The sequence below is a fragment of the Manacus candei genome, unplaced genomic scaffold (genome assembly GCF_025592945.1).
Source record: "Manacus candei isolate 608988 ecotype Guabito, Panama unplaced genomic scaffold, ASM2559294v1 h1tg000062l, whole genome shotgun sequence".
In the NCBI taxonomy this organism is placed as follows: domain Eukaryota; kingdom Metazoa; phylum Chordata; class Aves; order Passeriformes; family Pipridae; genus Manacus; species Manacus candei.
Genome location: NW_026138110.1, coordinates 645,906 through 668,734, shown reverse-complemented (window position 1 = coordinate 668,734; position 22,829 = coordinate 645,906). Strand labels below are relative to the sequence as shown.

General features: G+C 43.9%; 1 protein-coding gene across 1 annotated transcript in view; it reads left to right on the top strand.

Annotated features, from left to right (window-relative positions):
• Positions 1–5,914: 5,914 nt before the first annotated feature.
• The window catches only part of ARSJ (arylsulfatase family member J), a 32,512-nt gene continuing 15,597 nt past the window's right edge, over positions 5,915–22,829 (top strand). Inside the window, exon 1 of the mRNA XM_051804909.1 lies at positions 5,915–6,503. Within this exon, the coding sequence (XP_051660869.1) occupies positions 6,145–6,503 (359 nt within the window). The 5' untranslated portion in view covers positions 5,915–6,144. The remainder of the gene's footprint in view (positions 6,504–22,829) is intronic.

Genomic DNA, 22,829 nt, shown 5'->3' with positions numbered 1-22,829 from the left:
ATATACTTTAACTTTTCAGTGTGCTTTTCTTCAGCGTTCTTTTCTTTAAGAGCGGGAGAGCATCATGGTTATTCATAAATTGCCAGTTCCTGGGAGGAAGATGTGTGCTGAACTGTCATACCAAACAGAAAAAAAAAAAGGGATGCAGAGCAATCCAGCAGGTAGTGGGCTCAAAACGAACTGGGGGTGCTGTTTCTCGCAGTGCATCAGCCAAATTGGCCTAAGATGAAAAATAGGTACCGGCTTAAGAGAAAACCATGTAATTTCCCTTTCAGTTATTGATTGTGACACAATAAACTCAGGAAATCCCCAACCTGCTGGTTGCTGGAAGGGACCCATTTCTCAGACAAGAGGCATTTGTTCCGGCTCCAGGCAGATAAGGAATACTCCGGATCAGGCTTTATTGCTCTTTCCAGGGCGTGCGGGAGGAATGCGGTCGGTGTTGGGCTGATTTGACCGGTTAGTTCTGCTTTTGAGCTCAGGCCTCCTGTTTGGTTTGTGCGCGGCCCCGATTCCTGAGCACGGAGATGACATTTATGATCCATTACCTAACGCTTTGCTGCAGCAGTGACATTCTAGCAGTTCATAATTCTGAGCTAGAAATGAGCTCAACGAAATGGCCCAGGCAAAGGTGAAGGAGTGAGGTGTCGGGGTAGGTTTGGGTTGATTTGGTTTTTTGTGGAGGGAGAGACTCAGTGTTGGGGGTTTGTTACTGTCGGGGGTTTCTCTTTTTTTTTTTTTTTTTTTAAATCAATCATGATAAAGTAGAATTAAAACTTGTTATCAAAGTAATCTCTGACATTACAATCTGTAAAGTTCTATTGGCATGGCCTGAAGCTTGTATTTGGTGTAGCAGTGAGTCATCTAAATGCCATTTCTAGTATTTAACAACTATTTAAAACATCCTGAGCCTTACAAGCACTTCATTAGCATTCTTCCTTCTGCAGTCCATGCACCATTCCCAGTTAAAAGCATCCCTCCCCTTCAAGCTCCTTTGGAAAGGGACAGCCTTGTGTCAGCTGTGCACCCGTAACCTTGACATCAAATACTTCACCAGGCCAAAAGAAATAGTTAGAGTTATATTTTGCTACACTCACACCCTTTTGACCAATCTGTATTTTCAGCTTTACCGTTGTAAAGTTCCACACTGTTGTATGGAAAAAGGCACGTCCTGTTGTGTGAAAGCCAGGCAGTTGGTAAAACGCTTGCAGCAGGCCATGTTACATCCCTCATAACCCAGGAAAGTTTTGTTCTGGATGAAGAGAAACATTTCTCTTCCATTGTAAAACTTTAGCAATTCTAAAAGGTAACAAATTTTCCACCTTGTTTTAAACCTTCTGGATTTATGTTGTATTATAAGCTTGTGCTCTGCCCCAGTTCTCTTGCTCTGGCCTTAACTGCACTAATATAAAGACGAGTTTTAAACAAGGTGACCTTGTTTGTAAAAACTTTTGATTCAGGAACAAATTAAACTGTTCCTTCTGTACGATTTGTGGCAACGCTGGAGATTGTAGCCAAGAAAGAGATTTAAACAATAGCATGCCTAAACTTCAAAGCTGATGGCTGTGGCAGCCTCAAAATGTGTGCTGTAAACTCTTCAGGTTATTTGGCTCTTCAGAAAGTCAGGAAAGCCAGAAAAACGTGCACACCCCTCACTCACGGACAGCCAGGGAGCGGTGACATGTGCTCAGAGACCTGCTCTGGTGGGAGGTGTCCCTGCCCATGGCAGGGAGTTGGAATTGGGTGATCTTTAAGGGCTCTTCCAACCCAAAGCGGTCTGTGACTTTATGACTTCCCCCAGCATCTGCTGCTAAAATGTCCCCTTTCCTTACGGAAGCACATCCAGTTGCTGTTTCCAGAAGCAGTCATTGCAGCAGGGCTACACACATTTAAAGACTGGCTTCTGTTTCGTTTGGGACCATAAACCTCGTGTAGCTGGGAAATGGGAGACTCCTCCGGGAAGGCAACCACCAGCCCTAAAGCTGTGTTGTTTCAGTCCTCACAGGGCCTGACAGGAGAGGGATATGTAAGGTCACGTCCCAGATTTCCAAAGTGACTTTATCGGCCTCAGTTGAGTGACTGCACGTTTACATCACTGCGGGAGCTGAGATCAGGATCTGGCCCTTTGCCGATGAAATTCGGGAGGGAGTTGAGGAAAGTCTGTGTTAAATATAGACTAAGCGAGCTGCAAAGCTCTGTTTATGTCATCAGAAAGCAGGGAGTAAGCCACGGGTGGAATCTGAGCATTCCCAAGCAGTACATCTGTAAATTAATTACCAGGGTCCACCAAAGGAGGCAAAGGGAATGATGTAAGTCCCATGACTCACCAGGCTTTTATTCGTGTTTTAGGATGCAATTTCCAGTGATGAGTGGCCTGGCAAAAGTGCAGCATCCACCTGGGAAGCAGAATGCAGAGATGTTCTGCCTTTTCCTTTCCCTGAGGGGAAGGTGTGTTGAGGACAGGGGCATTCAGAAATGAACTGAGGGGGAAAGGAAAGGCGGTTACAGTTCTTGGAAGTACATGGAATATTGACTCTGTGTGTAGGCCAAAGCCTGCTTTGTTCCTACTGTCGTTGCAGCTATTAAGCTAAAAATAGGAGTTCCCAAAGCCCTTCTTTAGGCAGGCAAGGTTTTCTGGCCTCGGGCATAACTAGGAAGAGCACTGAATTGGACATCCCAAACTGCAACCTTCCTGGTTACTGAGAGCTCTGAGTCAAGGGTAAGCAGAAATGTAGCCTCCAGCTAGGAAGAAATACTTTTGTCCAGCTAGGAAGAATTACCCTTTTAACACTTAGCTGACCTAAGAGTTAGAAGAACAGTTATAATGTGTTAGCACTTTGATCTTCCCAAGATCTCATTTACCATTATTATTTGTGGTTCTCTGGAACTGGGAGCGAGATTGCCTCTCAGGAGGAGTAGTGGCACAAGGAATGAGAGTTGGCATCTTCCATCCTTGGCACACTGGAGCTGTGCCCAGTCTCCTCCTACAACACAAGGCTGTCACCTTTGCCAGGCAGCTGCACAAAGGGCCACTCAGGGCAGGGAAAGGAAGTAGAACACATGTTAACATTTGGGGAAAACATTTTTATCTGCCCTTCCAAAGTTGCTATCTTGCTGGGGTGTATTTCAAAGATGGGTGGCTTGGAAAGAGCCAGGTTAGACCCAAAACAACCCGAAAAGGGCACCTTTAACAGCCCCACCTCGACGGCAGGTAACTGCAGAGGAGCCTCCAACTGCAGCCATGCTTTCTGCACACATTTAATTAAATTAATTTGATGGCCTCAATACACGCAGAGGCTGCATAACAAGTACTAAAAATACCTCCTTTCCTAATGGTGTGCTAAATTCAATTTCAACCAGTGTATATTTGAATTAATGTGTTCAGTGCACTCGAGTTTAAATACCTATGGATGTTCTGGATTTTTTTTTTTCCCTGAGGGGAAAAAAATACTTCCTCCAGCTTTCACAACTCTTCTGTTCCTTTCACTGAGCATCCTGAAGGGGCTGTATAAACCTTGGCTGCAATTCCTCAGCATCCACAAATATTTTCTTAAGTGGATTATTAATAGCACGTTATCTTCCAAGGCCTCTCTACATGAAGGTCAGCAGAGTATTTTGCTGACATAAGCCTACTTTTGTTTTTTGGGTTTTTTTTTTCAAAAGTGGAGGGGGGGGGGAAAAGGGAAGCTTTGTCAAACCCCTAAAGGGAGAAGGTCAAGTTTATAGATGTCTGGCAGAGATTGCCCTGGGGTGTTTTCATTTGCAGCTGGGTGGTGACTAACAGGGCTCTGTGTGGCTAACGGGGCACTGGGAAGCTTCAGGCTCTCTTTTCCTCCTGTACCCCAATAGCTGTGCTCTTTTGCATCTGCTTAATAAGATGTTTGTTTTCTTGCTTTTCAAGCTATCTGAATTCCAAATTTCTGTTTTAAATGATTCTGTTGTTCTGCTCACTGACCTTGGTCACCTCCTGGGGAATGATCCCCTCTAGCCAGCCTCCTGCCAAGCTGAATACTTTGGATGTGTTGGAAATATTTTGATTCTCTAAGCAAAATCATATATGACTAGTTAAAGATAACTACATATAGATACCATAATGCATGGACTATATAGTAACTATACCACGATAGCTGATATTTTAAAAGCAAACAGAACAATTAATGAAAAATACATTTAATTACTAGACAAAATATATATACATGTGATCAGATATTTAGTAAAATGCTCTGATGTTTGACTGGATTCATGGTGCTACTACAGCTTATGTTAAAAGAGCATCATAATTTGTTCTGCTAAAAGCAAAATAGCATCACTAATCTGATTTGCACTTTATCTTTTATAGGTTTAGGTTTCTACATATATTCTTTTGGTCTTGTAAACGTGGGGAAAAGGCTGGAGAAAAAAATAGAACAGAGAATTCTTTCAAAGGGGATGTAATTTCAAGAAATGATAGAATGGTTTGGGTTGGAAGAGACTTCTAATTCCAGTGCCCCTGACATCCATGGGTATTTAAACTCAAGTGCACTGAATGTATTAATTCAAAGTATATGAAAATTTCAGGGTTTCTTCAATTTAAGATTTGGGATTTTTTTTTTTTCTTTTTTTTTAAAGAGCTTGAATTTACGTGTTGTACAGTTCCTCTGATTTCAGGAGATGTTCTTCCTCAGGGGTTAAACTCTGTAGGTTTTCCAGTGCTGATGTAATCTTATTGTGTTACTTTTCAGGGTGGACAAGCCCTTACATTGCACACTAAAATCCACTTTTACTTCCACGTTTCCCTGCTGTATCACTGCAAATTTCAGCACGAGGCTTAGTTATTTCTGAATAGCTCTTTTTCAACAGAAATATTAGAGTGGGGATGCTTTTGTGCAGCCTGATGTGAGCAGAACCAGTTAGATTGAACCCAAATTAAAGTTTCCTCTAGGCAGCACGACTTGATTTTAATCCAGGAGGGATCCCAGAGGGATGCAGGCAGTCCCTTGGCAGGGACCAGCTGGAGTTTAGCACAGAGGTGCAGGAATTGGAAGATTCGGTCCAAGCGGCTGTTTAAGAGTTAATGCTTTGTAAAACCCAGACTGAGTGAAAGTTGTTCCTGTCATGCTGACTCACGCTAGACAAGTCAGACCTGCAGATTTACTTTAGTTCAGCCTAATCGTGCGTGAATGTAAGTTTGTGCTTGACTCAGTGTCTTCCAGGACGGGGTGAAGTTGCATTTTGCAACTGCAGCACATTCGTACTTTAACCCAAATTCTTAAAAATTGTTGTGTTCTGCAAAGGCGCATTCCTGGCGTTTGCCACAGCCCCGCCAGAATTGGAGAGTTTGGGATTTGGGGCCGTTTTGTGGCTGCAAACAAATCCGGTACGTTCATACCTTCCAGATGTTTGTGGCCATGTCAGAGACACTTAAACCAGTCAATATTTGGGGGGGGGAGAGGGTGTAGGACCACCTCGCTCTGGGGGGCGGCTGGCGGGGCGGGGTAGGGGGGCTCTCCTCTGGGATGCGGGGGGCGGGCAAGGGAAGAGGAGGAGGTGCGAGGACAGGGGAGGAGAGGGAAGGGGAGAAAGAAGTTGCGGACGGGGCGGGCAGGGGCAGGAGCCGGGGTTTCGGAGGGGGCGAGCAGAGAGGAGTGGGGCTGTGGGCGCTCCGGGGCCGGGGTGCCCGCGTCCTCCGGCGGGCCCGGGTGTCCCTGTCCTCCGGCGGGGCCGGGAGCCCCCGGGGGCGGGGGCAGGGGAGGGAGGAGGAGGAGGAGGGCGGAGGGAGCGGCTGGGGCCGGCAGCGCCGGCGGGGGCGGGCGGGGGGCGGCACGTCCCGACCCGTCCCATCCCATCCCGGTGCCGTCCCGTCCCGGGGCGCCCCGGCTCGCCCCGCCATGGGCACCGGCCCCGGGACGGGCTGGCAGCGGCGCCCCGGCGCGGGGCCGGGGGCGGGCCGAGGGTGCTGTGACCCCCGGCGGGGCCCTGCCCACCCGCCCGGCTCCGGCACCGGCTCCAGCGGCTGAAGTTGCCCAAGCTGGGGTGGCTGCGATGTCCCCCGGGCGGCGGGACCCCTGACGGGCGCTGCCCGCCCCCGAGGCCGCCCGGCTTTGTTGGGATTTTGTTGGTTTGTTTCCTTCTCGCCGCTGTTTTCCTCCCGTCCCGCCGCGGTGGATGGCCCGCGGTGGGCGCCGCTGGCCGCGCCGCCCCTGCCCGGGCAGGATGGTGGCGGCGGTGCTGGCCGGGCTGTCCCTGCTCAGCCTCCTCACCTGCGGCTACCTGGCCTGGGGCAGCCGCCGCGCCGGCCCCGGCGGGACCCCGCTGGCAGAGGAGCCCGGGGCCGGCGCCCCCCGCTCGCAGCCGCACATCATCTTCATCCTGGCGGATGATCAGGGGTTCAGGGACGTGGGGTACCACGGGTCCGAGATCAGGACGCCCACGCTGGACAAGCTGGCTGCCGAAGGGGTCAAACTGGAGAACTACTATGTCCAGCCCATGTGCACGCCATCCAGAAGCCAATTGATCACTGGAAAGTAAGTTTGCTACTACTTCATCATTCACCTCTCCAGCCCAAACGCTCTCCCTGTCGGAAGGAGAATGGGTGACCCTGGGCGGTTCACCTTTGGGATATCCTGTGGGCAGAGAGGAGCCCCTCTGGTTCGCTTAAAAACCTTCAATGAAACGGACTTCTAATACATTTGAAATAGCCAAATAAAGCTGTCTCAGCGAGGCAGGAGGGTTCAGCACTGCGAGCTGCCCCGCAGAGCGCTGGAGCACGTTCATGGTTACAGCATCACTAACATACGTGCTACTTGTCAAGTTAACGTTGCTATGGCTGGGGAGCGATCAGCTTCGCTTGGCTGGGTGATTTCCGAGGCACTTAGAGGAGGAGTCGTCTCAGGGATCTGCCAGCCTTGCCTTTTCTCCTCTGTGTCCGCTGCAGTTACATCACGGGTCTCTCTCCAAGGGTTATCCTGAATTTATGAGGTGGTTCCCCAGTGTGTCACGTGTGGAGGAGCGCAGGGAACCCGGACTCCCTCTCAGCATCCTCATAGCTGCAGCATCCCACTTGTCACTTTGCAAACCATTAGAAACTTTTCTCTTAAGCTACTGAAATAGGTGCCTGACCCAAATGGTGAAAAGCAATGGATTGGTATCCGTCAAATGGTGTTTATTGTGGTCTGTTTAACTAAATAATCAACTATCCAACCTTAAGGCCTTCTTATATTAGAAGGTTAATGAGGATTAACAGGGGGACCGTATGCATTTGAACTGCAGGAACAATTTCCAAATAGCTCCAAGTGTGGACCCATTTACTCTGGAACAAAACTGCCTTGTTTCTGTTTAGCTTAACTCCTTTTGACAGGAGCGGGGAACTCTTAAAAGAGCAAAACATAATGAGAGGAAAAAAAAGTTTATTTTCTCCTTTCCTAGAGCATAAACAGGAACAAGGCAATGTTAATATTACTGGTAAAAGAAACACATGTTAAATAAAACAAGCAACTGGCCTGCTCTCTTGCATCTCCATATGGTAGAGCTGGAGATAATTCCCAGTCTCGGTCTAGTTCCCAGACTTGCTGGACCAGGGAGATTTGCATGAAGAGCTGACAACGTTATCTAGAGCAAGAATGCAAGAATTCCACACAGGTTTTTGTTTGGGCTGTTTTTTTTTTCTTTGCGCAGACCGTGTCTCCGAAGTTATTTCGAGACACCTCCTCAGTCATTCACGAGAGCACAGTTGCCCTGCGGCAACTTAAAGCAGCAGCTTACAAGGGAAACGTGTAAGAGGACAGCGTTTAGCTGTTGTCTTCAAAGGCGTGCAGCCGCTGGGAGCCAGGAGCTCCGCCAGCAGCACGTAGCCAGCCAGCTTTCTGAGGAGCGTGGTTTGGGAACCAGCGCTTTACAAAGGGAATGTCATGCTGCACTGGAATGACTCACGCAGCAGCTGGAGCGATGGGATGACCGGGTTCCAGGGGAACCAGGGTGCTGTTCTGGCTCTTGGAGGCTGCAGAGGTTGTCTAAACACGAAAAAGAATGAAAGTCAAGAGTAGCAGTCAGTCAGTTTAACTATTTTGCTCCTTCTCTAAATATGGTAAAAGGTAAGCGAGTTCTGAGGAACCCCGTTCTTTCCATCGGCTCGCCAGGCGGAAATGGTTCTGCAAATCTGCCTGCTTTGGGTTTGGAACCTTTTATAGGAAAAAAGAAATTTGCTTATACTTGGGTTTTATTTTCTTAGTCTGCTGTTCTAAAACCCTTAGAGCGTTTTGGGGTTTTTTTATGTCGTTCTACTCGAGGGAAAAAGGAGCGGCAGAGAGAAAGAACTGCCTCGCATGACTGAGAAATCAGGGAGGGATTGACGAGGGGTTAATAGGCTGGGGAGAGTATTCACAAGGCAGGCTCAGAGAATACTGTTTCCATTCTGGCTGAAGATAAATGCTTGTGATAACTGCTTTTAGTGCTTTCTCAGTAGAGGTACCTTATTTAAAATGCTGGGACCTGGAAACTTCTAATCCAGGACAAGTGCTGTTAGGTCTCCAGGCGGTTCCTCTGAGGCTTGTGTAGGTAAAGAGACTCTTCCTTTGGTGATTGTCCTGTGTGTGAATGAGCACAGGGAAGGAGGCTGGGAGTGACATGTTAAAAGGAAGAGGCAGAATTAGCTCCTTTTCCTGTCTGTGCTGGACCACAGTGGGTGAACTTGTCATCCTGATCACTTCTTCTTCCTTCTGTTCGCCTTCTCATCCCTTGTGCTGGTTTGAGCAGGGCAGTGGCCTGTGTGTACTCAGGAGGTTACTGACCTCTGATTATTTGTAGAAAGGCTCTAGGCATGTTTGGCTTTTTTTCTTTTTTTATTTCTCCCAGAGGGTATGATTGAACATAAATTGTCCTCCAGAGGAATTGTTTTGTGTGATACAGTATTTTTTGTGGTGGTTTTCCCCTTGTAAGTAACAGGTATGCCTCAAAAACTAAATTTAAGCAGAACACAACTTAACTCTAAGACTACCTTTGAGCTCATCCATGAAAGAAGTGAAAAAATAAACACATTTCCATTGTTTATGTTACTGTCATTTACATAGAAGAACATAAAAATAATGCCTGAGACTTCAAATCTTCAAGTTCTCCCTGCTGGGAAAAGGGAGGGGATAGATACCCAAGGATACCCACACAGAGAGCCACTTCCTTTTTAAGTGAAGAATTATTGAAGCATAGTGAGGCAGTTTTAAGAAATTCTGTAGGTTTACAACCAACAGGACAACTATTCCTGTGAGACAAAGACTATGATGAACATCTGTTGGGGTAGGTACCCCAATTCCACAGAGGGCATTATGCAGTGCAGTGGTATTTGCTGGAGCAGTACTTAATTTAGCAAAGGAATTTGAGAATTAACCCTGACTGATAAGAAAGAATCTAGATATAATATGCCATAAATGGTTTTGGCATTTTGTAGGCAGCAGACACCTCCTTTCTCCTCTAAGCTCCCAGTTTTCTGCTGACCATCAGACATGTAACCTTAGGACAATTACAGGCACTGGAATCCCTGTGGGCCACAGGAAGGTTCCTCAGGAATAGGGATCACTCTCTGTAGGGACCAATGGACAGCTGGAGTTCCAGGGCACTGAGGAATCTGAACTCCCTTTTATGAGTCATGGAAGCCCTACACGAATCTCAGGAACGAGCTTTGCACAATGGCTGGAATGTGGAGACGGAAGGTGTTGAGGAAATGTTGAAAGTCTGGGGAAATAAATCCTTTTTTCCCCTGAAAAAATTGAGATATGGAGAATTTGCTCATCCGAAGCAGACAGATTGTACAATCAGTAAGCATAATCTGAGTGTTAATTTAGTATAAATAATTCTGTGTGTTACTCTGGGGGATCAGAGTTCTTGGTAAGCCTCCTCTTCCCCTGCCTCCTGGGTGCACAGTGGTCCAACCTGCCGTTGCTCTGGGAAGGATCCAGCACCGTGGTGCGTGACTGGGAAGTTACCTGCTGTGCTCCGAGCTGGAATGAAGGGTCTCGGAGCCTTGACGGGATGCTGGGAAATGTATGTAACACTCCATTATATGTATTCCCTCTTCTGCAGTTAGGGAAATATGAGGGCTGCACAATATCAGCCCCAGGTACCTGGAGGGGATCTGATACTTTATCTGCTCTGGAGTAAAGAGTCCTGGCAGTCATTGGTCCCGAGTTTAACTCTGATCAGTGTTTCCATTAAGAACCGGGATGATGAAGTAAAACGTTCGGATTAAATGCACCAGAAATGTGGGAGGGCCTGCCAGCATGAAGGGACCGTGCTGATATCAAACATCATCTTGGCAAATTGGAGAAATAGCCTGGGAAAAAAAGCAGAGTTAAAGCCAGCAGTGATAAACAGAAGATACTCTGCTGAACCTTTACAAGCTGAGGATGGTGAGCACCTCCTTACACAGCGTTTCTTTAGGAAAGTAGCTGGAATTGTAGTGAATCATGCACTGAATATGAGGTCAACATGTCACGCAGCTACAAAAAAGGCAAACATCAGATGAGTTTGTGAGAACGGGGGAGCCTGGTGGGTTTGTGAGGCAGCCCTTCTGCTCCACAGCTGGAGCACTTATGCCCAAACTTGGGCATCATTCTCCAAGAGCAACGTTGGAGAGTGTCCAGAGAAGGGTGATCTGATATCTCGGGGAGATAACTGTGGGGTAAAGATCAGAAGAAATGGAGTTGTTTAGTCTGAAGAAGAGAATAATGAGAAAGCACGGGGTAAATCTCCAGTATTTTAAAAGCTGTGTGTGCAGTGTCGTGATGGGTGGCACCAGAAATGAGGGGCTTTCTGGAGTAGGGAAAACTCCACGTTAGATAACAGGGAAAACTTGCAAGCCTAAAGGTTGTGAAACACTGGAATAGCCGGATTTGGGAAATTGCTGTTTCCTCATCAGCAGTCAGTAAGAACAGGCAAGACAAATATGTCAGGAATGACATAATGTAGTTGGATCTGTCTTGGGGAAAAGGGTTGGACTGGATGGTGTCTCTTCCAGCTCGGATCCATCTGTGGCTCATTTGAAGTGCAGATTAAGTACAGAAGGCATTCTGAGGGACAGTGTGCATGAAGGAGTGTTAAATGCTGGGGGTGATTTCAGCGTTCACTCGGAGAAAGCACCGTGTGAAAGTTGTGCTTTAGTTTTCTTCTAGAAATTCCTGTTTTCCATATCCTCTTTTCTCTGGAATTTTTCAAGATTTCCTCCCCCAGGCCTCATAACTCTTGCAGTATGTCATTGTTTATTTCTGCTGACTTCTTTCAGGACGGTGGGTGGGACTGCTGCCAAAGATGTTGAGGTATCTTTTTCCATGTTCATCTTCTGTCTTTCACTTAGGATGACACTGTCCATACATACATCTACGTGCTGCATGCACAGAGAACAAATAATCAGATGCAAGAACTTCCTTTCCTTGTTTTATTCTGCCTCTGTGCTCGCATCCAACAGAAAATTAGGTCCAGGTAGTGAGCTGCTCTGTGAGAAGTCCATCCACATCTCTGTAATTATTAATGTGCAAAGGAGCACGTGGAGGAGAGAGCTGGAAAGGAAACTCCTTGCAAACAAATACAAGGTGGTGAAAGTAGCAAAGTGTAGCACAGGTTGTGGTAACTTTTTCTTGCATCACTTTCTGGCAGCGTTTAAGAACCTTGTTTGATGGTTTAGATCCATTGCATAGGACAACCATAGCGTGAGCTGACACCTAAAACTAACTCTGTTGGGGAACCTGACTTTTGGTTTTCCGTGTCCAAGTTATACACAGTGCAGGAAGTTAAAGCAGCATTTGGAAATAAATTTAGAAAATCTGTGATTGTAAATGAACTCTGAGGAGTTTAAGGTACAGACTTTTATCCCGTGGTTTGGTTTTGTTGTGGGTTTTAAACTGTAAAAGAGAAATTATATTCCGTGGAAAAGTTAGGCTTAAAATAATTAAGGAATTTAGTTCGTTCAGCATTGTTCCTAATATGTTTGTTTTGTACTTGGTGCACCTTGCTGCCTGTAACAATAATTTGAATATTTGGACGAGTGGTAGCTCTGGACTGCTATTCAACTCTCCCTTTTCACTGTTGCTCTTCCTTCGTGAGGCCCTGTAAGTGAATCAAGATGGGGAAACTGAGATGGGTGTCTTAAAATAAAACGGGCAAGAAAAAGATGGGCTTCGCCTTCATTTAAACCAAATTAAATGGAACAAATTAAATTAATGTTTTTCATTTAAATGCTATACATTTCACAGGAAGATTTTCCGGATTTATGACCTAAAGGTTAGAAGAAGGGAATAATCTGTCTACTTTCTTTCTATGATACTTTTGTGGGTGATAATACCAGACCCAGGGGGTTGTTTTCATAATTTTTGTGTATCTGACTTCTGGGTTTGAGTTTTCTGCACCTTGGGTTTTAAATCAATCCGTGAGATTTCTTATTTTCCCTGCACTTGTTGCTTTGTTTTGCCTTGATTCCTAGTCAGATTTTCTGTGTTGGAGTGAGTTTGCTCAGTTCTAGAACGTCTGGTTCAGAATGAAGGGGGTAATTTCACCAGCCTTCCTTTATTCCATTAATATAAACAGCACAAGGCAGGGGAACATTGTTCCTGTGTGAGTGATCTGTGTAGGATGTGTTTGCTTTCTCTGTATGAGTAGTCTTTCTATCAAAGCTGCCCAATTTATTGGTTTTCTTACTTAAAACACCTGGCTGGTGAATTCAATGTAAATGGGGAGGCTGGAGTGAAAGATGAAGAGTTCAGAAAGAAACCGAGACAAGCCTAATGGGTAACAAATTTAAAGGATTAATATAAAAGGTGTTTTAACCATTGAGGTTGGACTAAAACGGCTTTGTGGTCTGTGATGAAGTCGAAAAATTTTAAATAGGGAACTTCTTTGTACCTGCTGGCTCATAATAAGAAGGAAATTAAGCATGTTTCACTGTTCTAGCTCAGCTGCAGCTGTAATATGTTAATTAGTGGTGTCAGCTATCACCTGCTTATTAATTCAGGCTCTTATCAACGTGTTAGCAAGCTCTAGGTTGGAGGGACAGGATGTTGCCAGAGCTGGAAAACAAATCTGGGATAATTATATACATTTTAGTACGCTTCAAATACAAAATTATCTTCCTAAATGCATGTCTGCAGAGACTGTATTAGATAAGCATTAAAGTAGACATTATTAATATTATAGGTATGTTGCAGCCCCACAATGTTTCTTTTCAACATTGGGGCAGAAAATTCCTATATAGAAACTGATTCCTTACTTTGCTTGCACTTAAACACCTGATAAATGTGAGGACATTTGTGCCACGGCAGCTTTCTCAATGTCGTGTAAATGCAACATTCTAACTACATTACTCTGGCTTTTACTTTAGTTTTCCTTTTTACTTTTTTTGTGTTTTTTTTTTTTTTAATTGAAATATTAATTCAGCTTTTTGGAGCACTTTTTAATTCCAATACATCCATTTATCAGAATATTAGCTGTTTTCTAGATAAATCTCTCGTGTCCGTTTTCCCGTTCACCTTGCTTTTATCTTCATTTATGCATTTTAAAACATTTCTTCCCTGAAAGAGAATTTTGCACCATTATGAGATAGCATTATGTAATTTTTCTTAGCATTTATAGAACACAAGTGGGTACCAAGGTACTGCTGTGGAGGCAAGCTCTGTGACAATAAGCTCTCATGAGAAATGAGTTCCCTTCTGTTTTGAAGAGGGAGAAAATTACGAATATGAAGAAACGCTATAATTTGAGGAAAATGTGAAGCTGGAGGGAGTGGAGAAAATTAGTCTCAGGGTAGGGAGAAGCTGTGTAGTATCTTTAGACTAAATATACTTTAATAGACACACTGGTGCCTCGCAAATTGTGCCTCTCTGAATCCAATAAACTTTGTCAAAACAATACTTACCATCACATTTTATCTACTTAGTTTCAGTTGTCATGTATCACAGTTGATAAAGTCATAGAAAACCGGGTTCCAGGGGACCCCTGGAGCTTCCTGAATTCCTGCCAACTTATATTACACAGCAGGGACGTGCTGACTTTATAAACTCTCTCTTATTGTTTGTTTCCTCCTGGAAATGAAAAAATATTGCCAAGTATTCAAGAAATTGGAATCTTGACTATTAGGGAATTCCCTAACTGTACCAGATCGTGAATTTCAGTAAAGAAACCTGTTTCATGAACTTCTTTATATTTAATATTGAAGTTTTCTTTCTTTTTAAGGGCCAAGTGATGTAATTAGTGAGTTTGTTAATGACCACAGCATAATAGCAGCCCCTTCCTTAAGTGTTCCATGGGCCTGTTTTCAGGAGCCTTCAGAGGAAGCTCTTCTAGTTTTCTGGCTGATTTCTCTTAAAGCTGAAAGTATGTACTTTACCACCATCACTCCAAGACAATTCTGATCTGCATTCTGCTTAAGTCTTAAATCTTAACTTATTTTATGGTTCTGATGTGCAACAATAAAATTCCTGGTGGAGGGGGGAAGGAAGGAACAACTTACTTCGGTGTTGTTTCTCCCCTTGAAGAAGTACTCTAGGCAAAAAAATAAAGTGTTTGGAGTGTTGGTGCTTGGCTCATGGGCCTCTCCATTCTTACCAGCTTCTGTTTCCACGTTTCTGTATCCATTTGAAATTTGGGAGTGCTTCATCTGGCTGTAGAAATGCTTCTGCTTGCTCTGAGCTTTCCTAATGGCACACGATATCTCTGTCATATGAAACACTGGCTCTTTCCCACTGGGAACATGTGGCTCAGTAGTGTATTTAATGTGTTCTGTTCTGACCTCAAGGCTCTGATCCATGTTGATCCCGGGAGCCAAGTGAGTTCCTTCAGCATCCTTTTGGTGCTCTGCCTACTCCTACCAAACGTGACCTGGAAGTGCACTGGAGTTTAACAGCCTGAATTCCAGCTGTTATCTCCCACACTGCATTATCTTCACCAGTAAACTGATTTAATGGCTTTTTTTTTTATATATATGTGTAGATGTAGCTTTTCTTTTTGAGTCTTTAAAGTGCTTTTGAATCTGAAAAGCTGTAATGTCAAGATTACTCTTGTTACTCAGCTTTGTGACTGAGTCATACCCTCTCACTTCAGGAGCAAAAGCATGTATTTTGCTACCATTATCCGTGGTGATTCAGCTTAGGTAAGGTAAAATGAAGTTGGTGGGCTATTCTGCTTTGTTTTTCTCAATAAACAAGATGCAGCCTGAGACATCTTAAAAGAAAAAATCAGAGTGACACATTTGTGTATGAAATTATTTCATGTCCTTTCAGTTTAGGGGGAGGCTTTGGGGCATTTCTGCTGCTCAACAAAGTACTGATCTTCATAATAAATGTCTTTGGGGTCAGAGGCAGGTAGGCCTGTGATTTAGAAGATGAGACCATTTATTAATTTGGCCCGGTCGCCAGTTCCTTCCACAATGTCCCGTCCTTCTCCGGGAAAACCACTGGAAATTATTATATCCCTGGTAATACTGGTTCTCTGTGCAACACTTCCCTCCCATCCTTCACGATGCCTCTTTGACCTCTCTCATACGATCCCCAGAAAACATTCAAGCCTTTCAGGTCGTTCCAGAATTAGTTTTAAACCCTTGGAGCCTCCCAAACCTCTTCCTGGACACCAGCCCACCAGGATGTCCTTTCAGAGTCCTCTCTCTGCTTTCAAGGCCAATCAGTTTGGCTGCCCAGACCTAAATCCATTCTCTTCATTTTCCTTTTATCTTGCTTCTGGCATCAAGCAGAGGAAGATCCAAACCAAGTCTTTTCCTCGAGAAAGATTTGTCTCACCCTGTCCTTTAGTTCTCTAATTCTTCAGGTAATTTTTGGCTGAGCAGCCTTGATGTATCTTTCAGATGCCATGAAAATTTATGTTCCTCTTAATCAGTTACTGGTGTGCACAAAGCTTTTGTATCTATAAGGAAAGAATATTTATACTTGCCTTATCAGTGCATTTTAAGGCTGGATTAATTAGGGTTGATCACAGTAGTAAAATACACTTTGCAGGGTTTCATAGATAATACTACATTCACAGTTCTGACAATATTTTAAGACAGTTTAAAAACCTGTTGTCAAAGAAGATTTTCTAATAAATACTTGATTTGTACCCTGTAGCTTTCCATCAGTATTTTATTTAAAAACTGGAAGGGAAAAAGCGATACTAACAGGGAGAAGAAGGAACTTTACGAAGTTTGCGTTACTCCTAAGAGTGTTTGGAAAAGAAAACAAAGCCAAGGCAGTTGGATAGAGTTCAGGGATTCCTAATTAGATATGACAGGATATGATATGCGACGTGATATGATGTATAGGCGAGATTATTCTCCTTTCAAGTTCACCCTTTATTCAAACCAAACGGTGCTTCACTGATTTACTACCAGCCCTGGAATGTAGTTCTCTGCTACTGCCAGCTTGTCCTAGCAGTGCAGGGAAGTTTGTTACGCTGGGGTTTGCCAGCTGAGATGGGAACAAGGTGTTTTTGGGGAAGCAGATGTTCCCTGTCCGACTGCGGCGTCCCGGGCTCCACGACGGCTCCTGCGAGAGGCTTTGTGCTGGGGGAACAAATTACCCACTGTGCTGCTCAGGCTGGGGTCTCAGCTGATCCCTGGGCATCCAGTCCTTCCTGTGCACGGCACAGAGGGCCGTGGGGAAGAGAATCCCAGCTGGGCTGACTGGCTGGTGCTCTCCACACCGTTCCCTTTACGGCTCCTAAACTGTCGCTGGCTGCTTTCTGGCCAGGCGGGAGTGTGGGGAACAAATTGGCACTTGCTGCTTTGTGTCTGCTTTGGATCTAGAAAACAGTGATTTTAGAAATCTTAATAAATTGCCTAGTCCCTCCTTCTTCAGGAAATCGTTAAAAAGTATTATTAAAATATGTCATAATAACTTGTTCCTAAAAAAATTTCAACAAAGATTTGCACGCTTTGCCCAGGCGGTCTTAGCTATGATTTTGGTTATAGAGCTTTCAAATTGTCTAAATTCCATCTTTCTTGCTGCAGTTTAAGCCTCTGATCTCTTGGCAGTTTTCAAGTGAAGAACTAACTTTGCTACAAAAAGGTGATAAATCTCCTGTCCATCTATTATCACATCTCTGCCTTTCCCTTCTCCAGCCTGAGTGAGATCAGTTCTTTCCATCTTTCTGCACAGATCTTGGTTTATACAACTCTGATGGCTCTCAATGTTCTCCTCTGGACTTTTTATATCTGGGCCTATTTTATATTGGAAAGTGACACAGTGTTCCAGTTAAAGTTTGACCAGTCCCCTTCAATATTTTCTTCTAAATCCCAAAGTTCCTAAAATATTTTCACGGCTGAGTAATTGGAAGGCAGTACATCATCTCCTTTACTGGCAGGAATTTACCTCAGCAGAAAATCTGTTTATCAGAGAGTGTTTTTGAGGCTTTTCCGCTGCTGATGGGTAGGAAATGTCACAAGAACAACAGGTCTTGTGCTATTTTTACCAGCTCAACTGTGATCTGCAAAATGAAACCGAGCTGATCATCCTTCTGGGTCTGTTCCTGTGAGAACACCCACGTTCTGGTGCAGCGCCGGCCGAAGCGCGCTCCAACCGCACCGATCCGTAATAGGATAACGGCCAAGGTGGAGCCATGTCCCCTCTCTGGATGTCTGGATATGAAGCAAATGCATTTCCTTGTCCTCTAACAGACCTGAAAGACCTTTGTCAACTGTTTAATTCCCACCCTTTAAACAGGATGTCATATGTTTGACTCCAGCATTTGTACAGGTCCCAGTAAGGTGCTGCTTTTTCCCCCAGCATTGAGTTGCTGCTTGACTCATCCTCAGGCTGGACTATCAGTAAGCTCCAGACCTTTTTTTCTGTGAGAAAATAAGTTTTTGCCGTTGATTATTGCTCCCCAAAAGCACTACTCTGTGGTTATTGTAAGTGAATGGCCTCCTGTTTATTAGTTCAGGTTATTTCTGTAATTCAATTTCCTTTTGGATTTCAGCTCTCCAAAAGACAGTGCAGCAGCTCAACGAGTGCAAATTCACAGTCTGACCAAGTAATGGAATTGAACCTGTATAAATTTCACCTGAAAAATACATTCATAACCCCTATGAAAATAATCACGAAAAATGTAATTAACCCAATTGCTTTTACTAATTCCTCACAGATGTATTTTAAGAAGGAAAAATCCTGTAGCTTAAATATATTTATTCCGAACTCATCATCTTACAACTTGAATTTGCCAAATATATTTTCAGGATTAGTTGAAGAAATTATATAGGCATATCATGGAATGGTTTTAGTTGGAAGGGAGCTTGAAGCCCGTGCAGTCCCACCCCCTGCCATGGTCAGGGACACCGTCCACTATCCCAGGTTGCTCCAAGCCCTGCCCAGCCTGACCCTGGACACTTCCAGGGATGGGCAGCCACAGCTCCTCTGGGCAACCTGTGCCAGGGCCTGCCCGCCCTCACAGTAAATTATGTCTTTTTTGTGTTGTCTTTTTCAGCTTTGGGCTTTTGGAGTCTCGGTTTGACTTAGGGTTTGAGGTGTTTCTGCCCTCCCTTCTCTGTGTTTCTGGGCCATCAAACAAAATAATGATCCTGGGTTTTGACATTCCAACGTCAAATGGCCCGTGCCGTTGTCAATGCATCCTGCGGAGCTGGAGTGTTAGTGGATGTCATCTGCAGGTATTAAATAAAGATAAGAATGGGTCAATTGTTCCATCTTCATTTGTTTGGATATTTCTGTGGAGAAACGAGGCGAGAAATGACCCAAAGGAGCAGGCAGAACCTCCTCTGTAGCCGTGGTGTTGTGCTGGAAGGGGTAAAGGCTGGAACAAGCTGGGAATCCAGGCTGCTCCGATTTGAATCTTGTTTGTGGCGTTCTGATAGAGAGAAAGGAAGGGTTTGTCTTTTACAGGTTGTAATTTCTCTGTAGGTGGGGCTGAGCCTTGTTTCCACAGACATTCAAGATGAAGTTGCGTGGGTGTGTTTCATCACAGTAATTGGTCTGTATTGCAGCTTCTGTGTTCAAAAATACAAGTACACTTGTACTCTTTAAAATTCTCATTCCTCCATTTCTCTGCTGAGGAAAGACCAATTTCATGATTTAGTGGGCATTGACATATGGAGGTGTTTTCTTAAAAGACCATTTGAAGCTTTTGGGTCTTTTGAAGTTTAACAGCAAGGACAATTCCCACAAAATTACTGTTGGGGCCTCATTAGGTTTTAAAGATTAGAGATGACCAATCAGGCACGCTCCAGGTGTTTCCTCTGCTGTAGCTAATACTGAGTTTTATTAGAAATATGACCTTTATTTGCTTTTGAATCGTGTCCAGCAAAATGGAATTGTCACTTGTTATCAGTGAATTGGATTTTGGTTTTGGGAACAAACCATCCATGGTCTTAGTTGTGCTTAAGAGTTTCTTGTTTTCCTCTTCAAAGAGCAGGGATTATGATGAAGAGGGTAGGAAAAAAATTCCCTTGCTAGAGTGAAACATCAAGGTTATATAAAAAAAATTGCCTGTTTTTTCTTATAAACTGACATTACTGGGGAGGGTAAGCTCTGTTGCTCAGGCATTCCTCTATGGAAAATAAATCTGCTGTCTCACTTGAACTCTCAGTCTTCTGGCAATCAGTGTGCATGGCCAGAGTATTTGGCTTAAAAAAAAACCAAAACAAAACACAACGAAAGTGTACAAAAACCCCCACCCTTGTCTAGCCTAATTCCCTTGGCTTGCACGGGGGAAATTTTGAATTCGGCAAATGGAACAAGTGTGGTCCCAGCCGACTCTGTTTGGGAGCAGCTGATAAATTGTGTCAAAACAGTCCTGAGTACTTGGAATTAAATCCTGCCCATTTTTGAAGGAAAACACTTGCAAACATTACCACGCTGCAGAAGTGTCTGAAACAGTTGGTGCTGGTACAACACCGGCCAGGCAGGAATGGAATTAAAATGTTTCCCCTCCACCGTCTGCTCGAGGCTTATCAGCTGCTAATGCCACACAGAAACTCGGTCTGCCTGCAGTACCTCCATCCAAACTGAAAAGATTTCCCTGCACAAAGAGTTTTCAAAGAAATCTCTCAGCAGTTTGGGCTTTAACGACGACGATGCTTTAGTTGCAGTCAGCCCCAAAACCTCAAATGCACCCAGCTCTGCTGGCCTTTGTAATTAATAACATCAGATCAATGGAAATACTCCGGGTCTGCAGCGGGTCCAGACTTGGGGTAGTGACTTTGTATTGGAAAGTATTCAACTTCTGAGTCTTAAATGAACTAGACACAGAGCATAAATTTAACTTCGCGTCCTTTAAAAGTATAGTCAAGTATTTTATGCAAATGGCCTGAGCACTGCAGGCCTCCTATCATAAATCTCAATAATTTGTTTTAGGAAACCTTAGCAAAGGAAAGAGATGACTTGGAAATGAACTGTAGAAAAGTTTACTGTAAATGTAACTCAGCATAAACAAAGACTTATTTCAGTGGTTCTTGCAGTTCAAAAATGCAATTTTAGAAATTTATTTTATGGGGGGTTTATTTTGTTCTTTTATGGGTTTTTTATTACTTTTTTTTTTTTGCTTTTTGCCAAAGACAGCCAAGGGCTGTCAACCCACTGTGTCAACCTATATAACTCATGTGGGAACAAAAGCATGCTCCATGTTCTCCTCTGCCTTCCCATTTTGTCCAGCGAGGGATGCTCAGTCAGCATCAGGAACTAGGAATGCAACACTCCCATGGTGTCCCTGCCCACGGCAGGGGGTTGGAACTGTGTGATCTTTAAGGTCCCTTTTAACCCAAACCATTCTGTGTTCCCATGATTCTGGTTTTTTGGGGTTTTTTTTAATTAGTGTATTTTTACACTGATATGTCTTTGTTTTCTTGTCTAGATGAATCTAAATTTAGGAGCCAGTGAAGCCCCTATTTACAATTTAATTTAATTTTACTTAATACACTTACACTTTTTTCCCACGGTTAATGAAAAAGATATGACTTATTAAAACAGAAATAACTTGTTAAACATAACATGTAATTCCCTTAAAGCTATAATTTGATAAAGTGTGGATTTTCTTAAATGAGTAGCTTAGTTAAATAAGTCTCAATAAACCCAGACAGTCCACTTAGGTAAGTAGAGATTGCCACGCTGGAAAACATGACAGGGAGAGAACAGATTGCTTCCCTTTGCTGAAATTTAATCTATTTATGGCACACAAGTATTAGCCTTTGAAGAAACAAGTGTTCCCACAGTGTGTGTTTGCTGATACCACTCGCTCTGAGTCTGCACCTCATCAATTCGGGATTTAAAAAGTGAGGAAAGAAAGAAACCACGTCCTAATTTGTGTAGGTGGATGATAACACCAAAGCCAGGGGAGCAAGAGCCCAGAGCAAAACTCCTCCTGGCAGGGAGAACGTGATTCTATAATTGTTTGAGGCGACTCAGTAGAGAAATTCCACTTTTCCTGAACCTGTGTTTTGCTGCTTGAGCTGCCAGTTTGCTTCAGGATGGAAAACTGCAGTGTGCAGGCACGGTGGTTATTTATATTTTTGCTTGATTTCTCTTCAAGAAGGTAAACTGGCTGCAGTTTTAATGCTTTTTAAACAAGCAGTTGAAGGGCACAACTGATGAGGATTTTGAAGGAGAAGTGGAATTCTATAAGCACACTCCTGAGGGAATGAGTGGGAGAAATCCTTCTGTCTGGTGAGAGCATGGCAGAGTCTCTGTGCATTTGGGGGGGGTTATGCAAAGGCAAACTGTGCTTTGTGTGATTCCATTTGTTCAGCAAGCTAATTTAAACCCATCTTTTCCATCTGTAGGCTAATCAAGAGCTCCATAGTAGTCAGGCACTTAAACATTGTCATATGGTTTTGTTTCATTTTCCTGTCTCAGTAACACACCTTGGAAATTGCAGATTCAAGGAGAGAATGAGAATTTTCTTCTTTTTTTTTTTTCCCATCCCAAGAGAAGGCAGCAAAAAACCAGTATTTTTTTCAGCTAAGAAAAGCAAAAGAAAAACAGGTCCATGAGCAAAGTACAGAGCTTTTTATTTTGTTGGCTCCAGTATTCTGTTTCTTACCAGCAGAATATCTACAGCTGTATTAGGGGTTGTGTTAAAACCCTGATATGGCTAATAATAGGGATGGATGGTCTTGGAGCAACCTGGTCTAGTGGAAGGTTCCCTGCCCATGGCAGGGAGTTGGAACTGGATGAGCTTTAAGGTCCCTGCCAACCCAACCCATTCTATGGCTTCAGTAAGGAACCCCAGTGACCCAGGGAGGCTTTTATTCCAGCACATAAAATCCTGAAATGTAGCTGATGCAAAGGATATTTATGTGCTCCGAAGGAACAGAGATGAGAGATTTTTCCGGAGCGAATGAAATAAAAAGGAGGTTTGTTCATGCTCTAAATCATAGTGAAGCTAATGTCTTAATTGTGAGTCCAACTGGGAAAGAGTTGGAACAGCTCTTTCAGATCCTGTGCAGGGAATGCAGGTAATCTCAGCAGAAAAGTAGGTATTTCCTTGTCAAACCAATCCTTCCAGCTTAGATCCTAGAATTGCAGTTGGCTGTATTTTCAGGCTTAGAGTTTCTTCCTTCATCCCACAGGAATGAGAATGAAGACAGATGGGAAGAAGTGAAGGGGAAAAAAAAAAAAAGAAAAACCAACAAAGACACTTTTCCTGAACTGGAAAAGTTTGGAGGATTCTAGAAAGCATCATTAGTGCAGAGCTATTTAGTTATGTTGGACTGGGATACTTCCATGGGCTGGGTTAAAGGCCTTACATTAGATACTTATTTTTCCATAATACTAGAAAATCTTATGCACTTTAGGAAGCACCAAATGTTAGCCTGGGATTGCCTTGGAACAGCCTGGGTATCACTGGCAGCTCTAATTCCAGATATGCAATAAGACCCATACCTA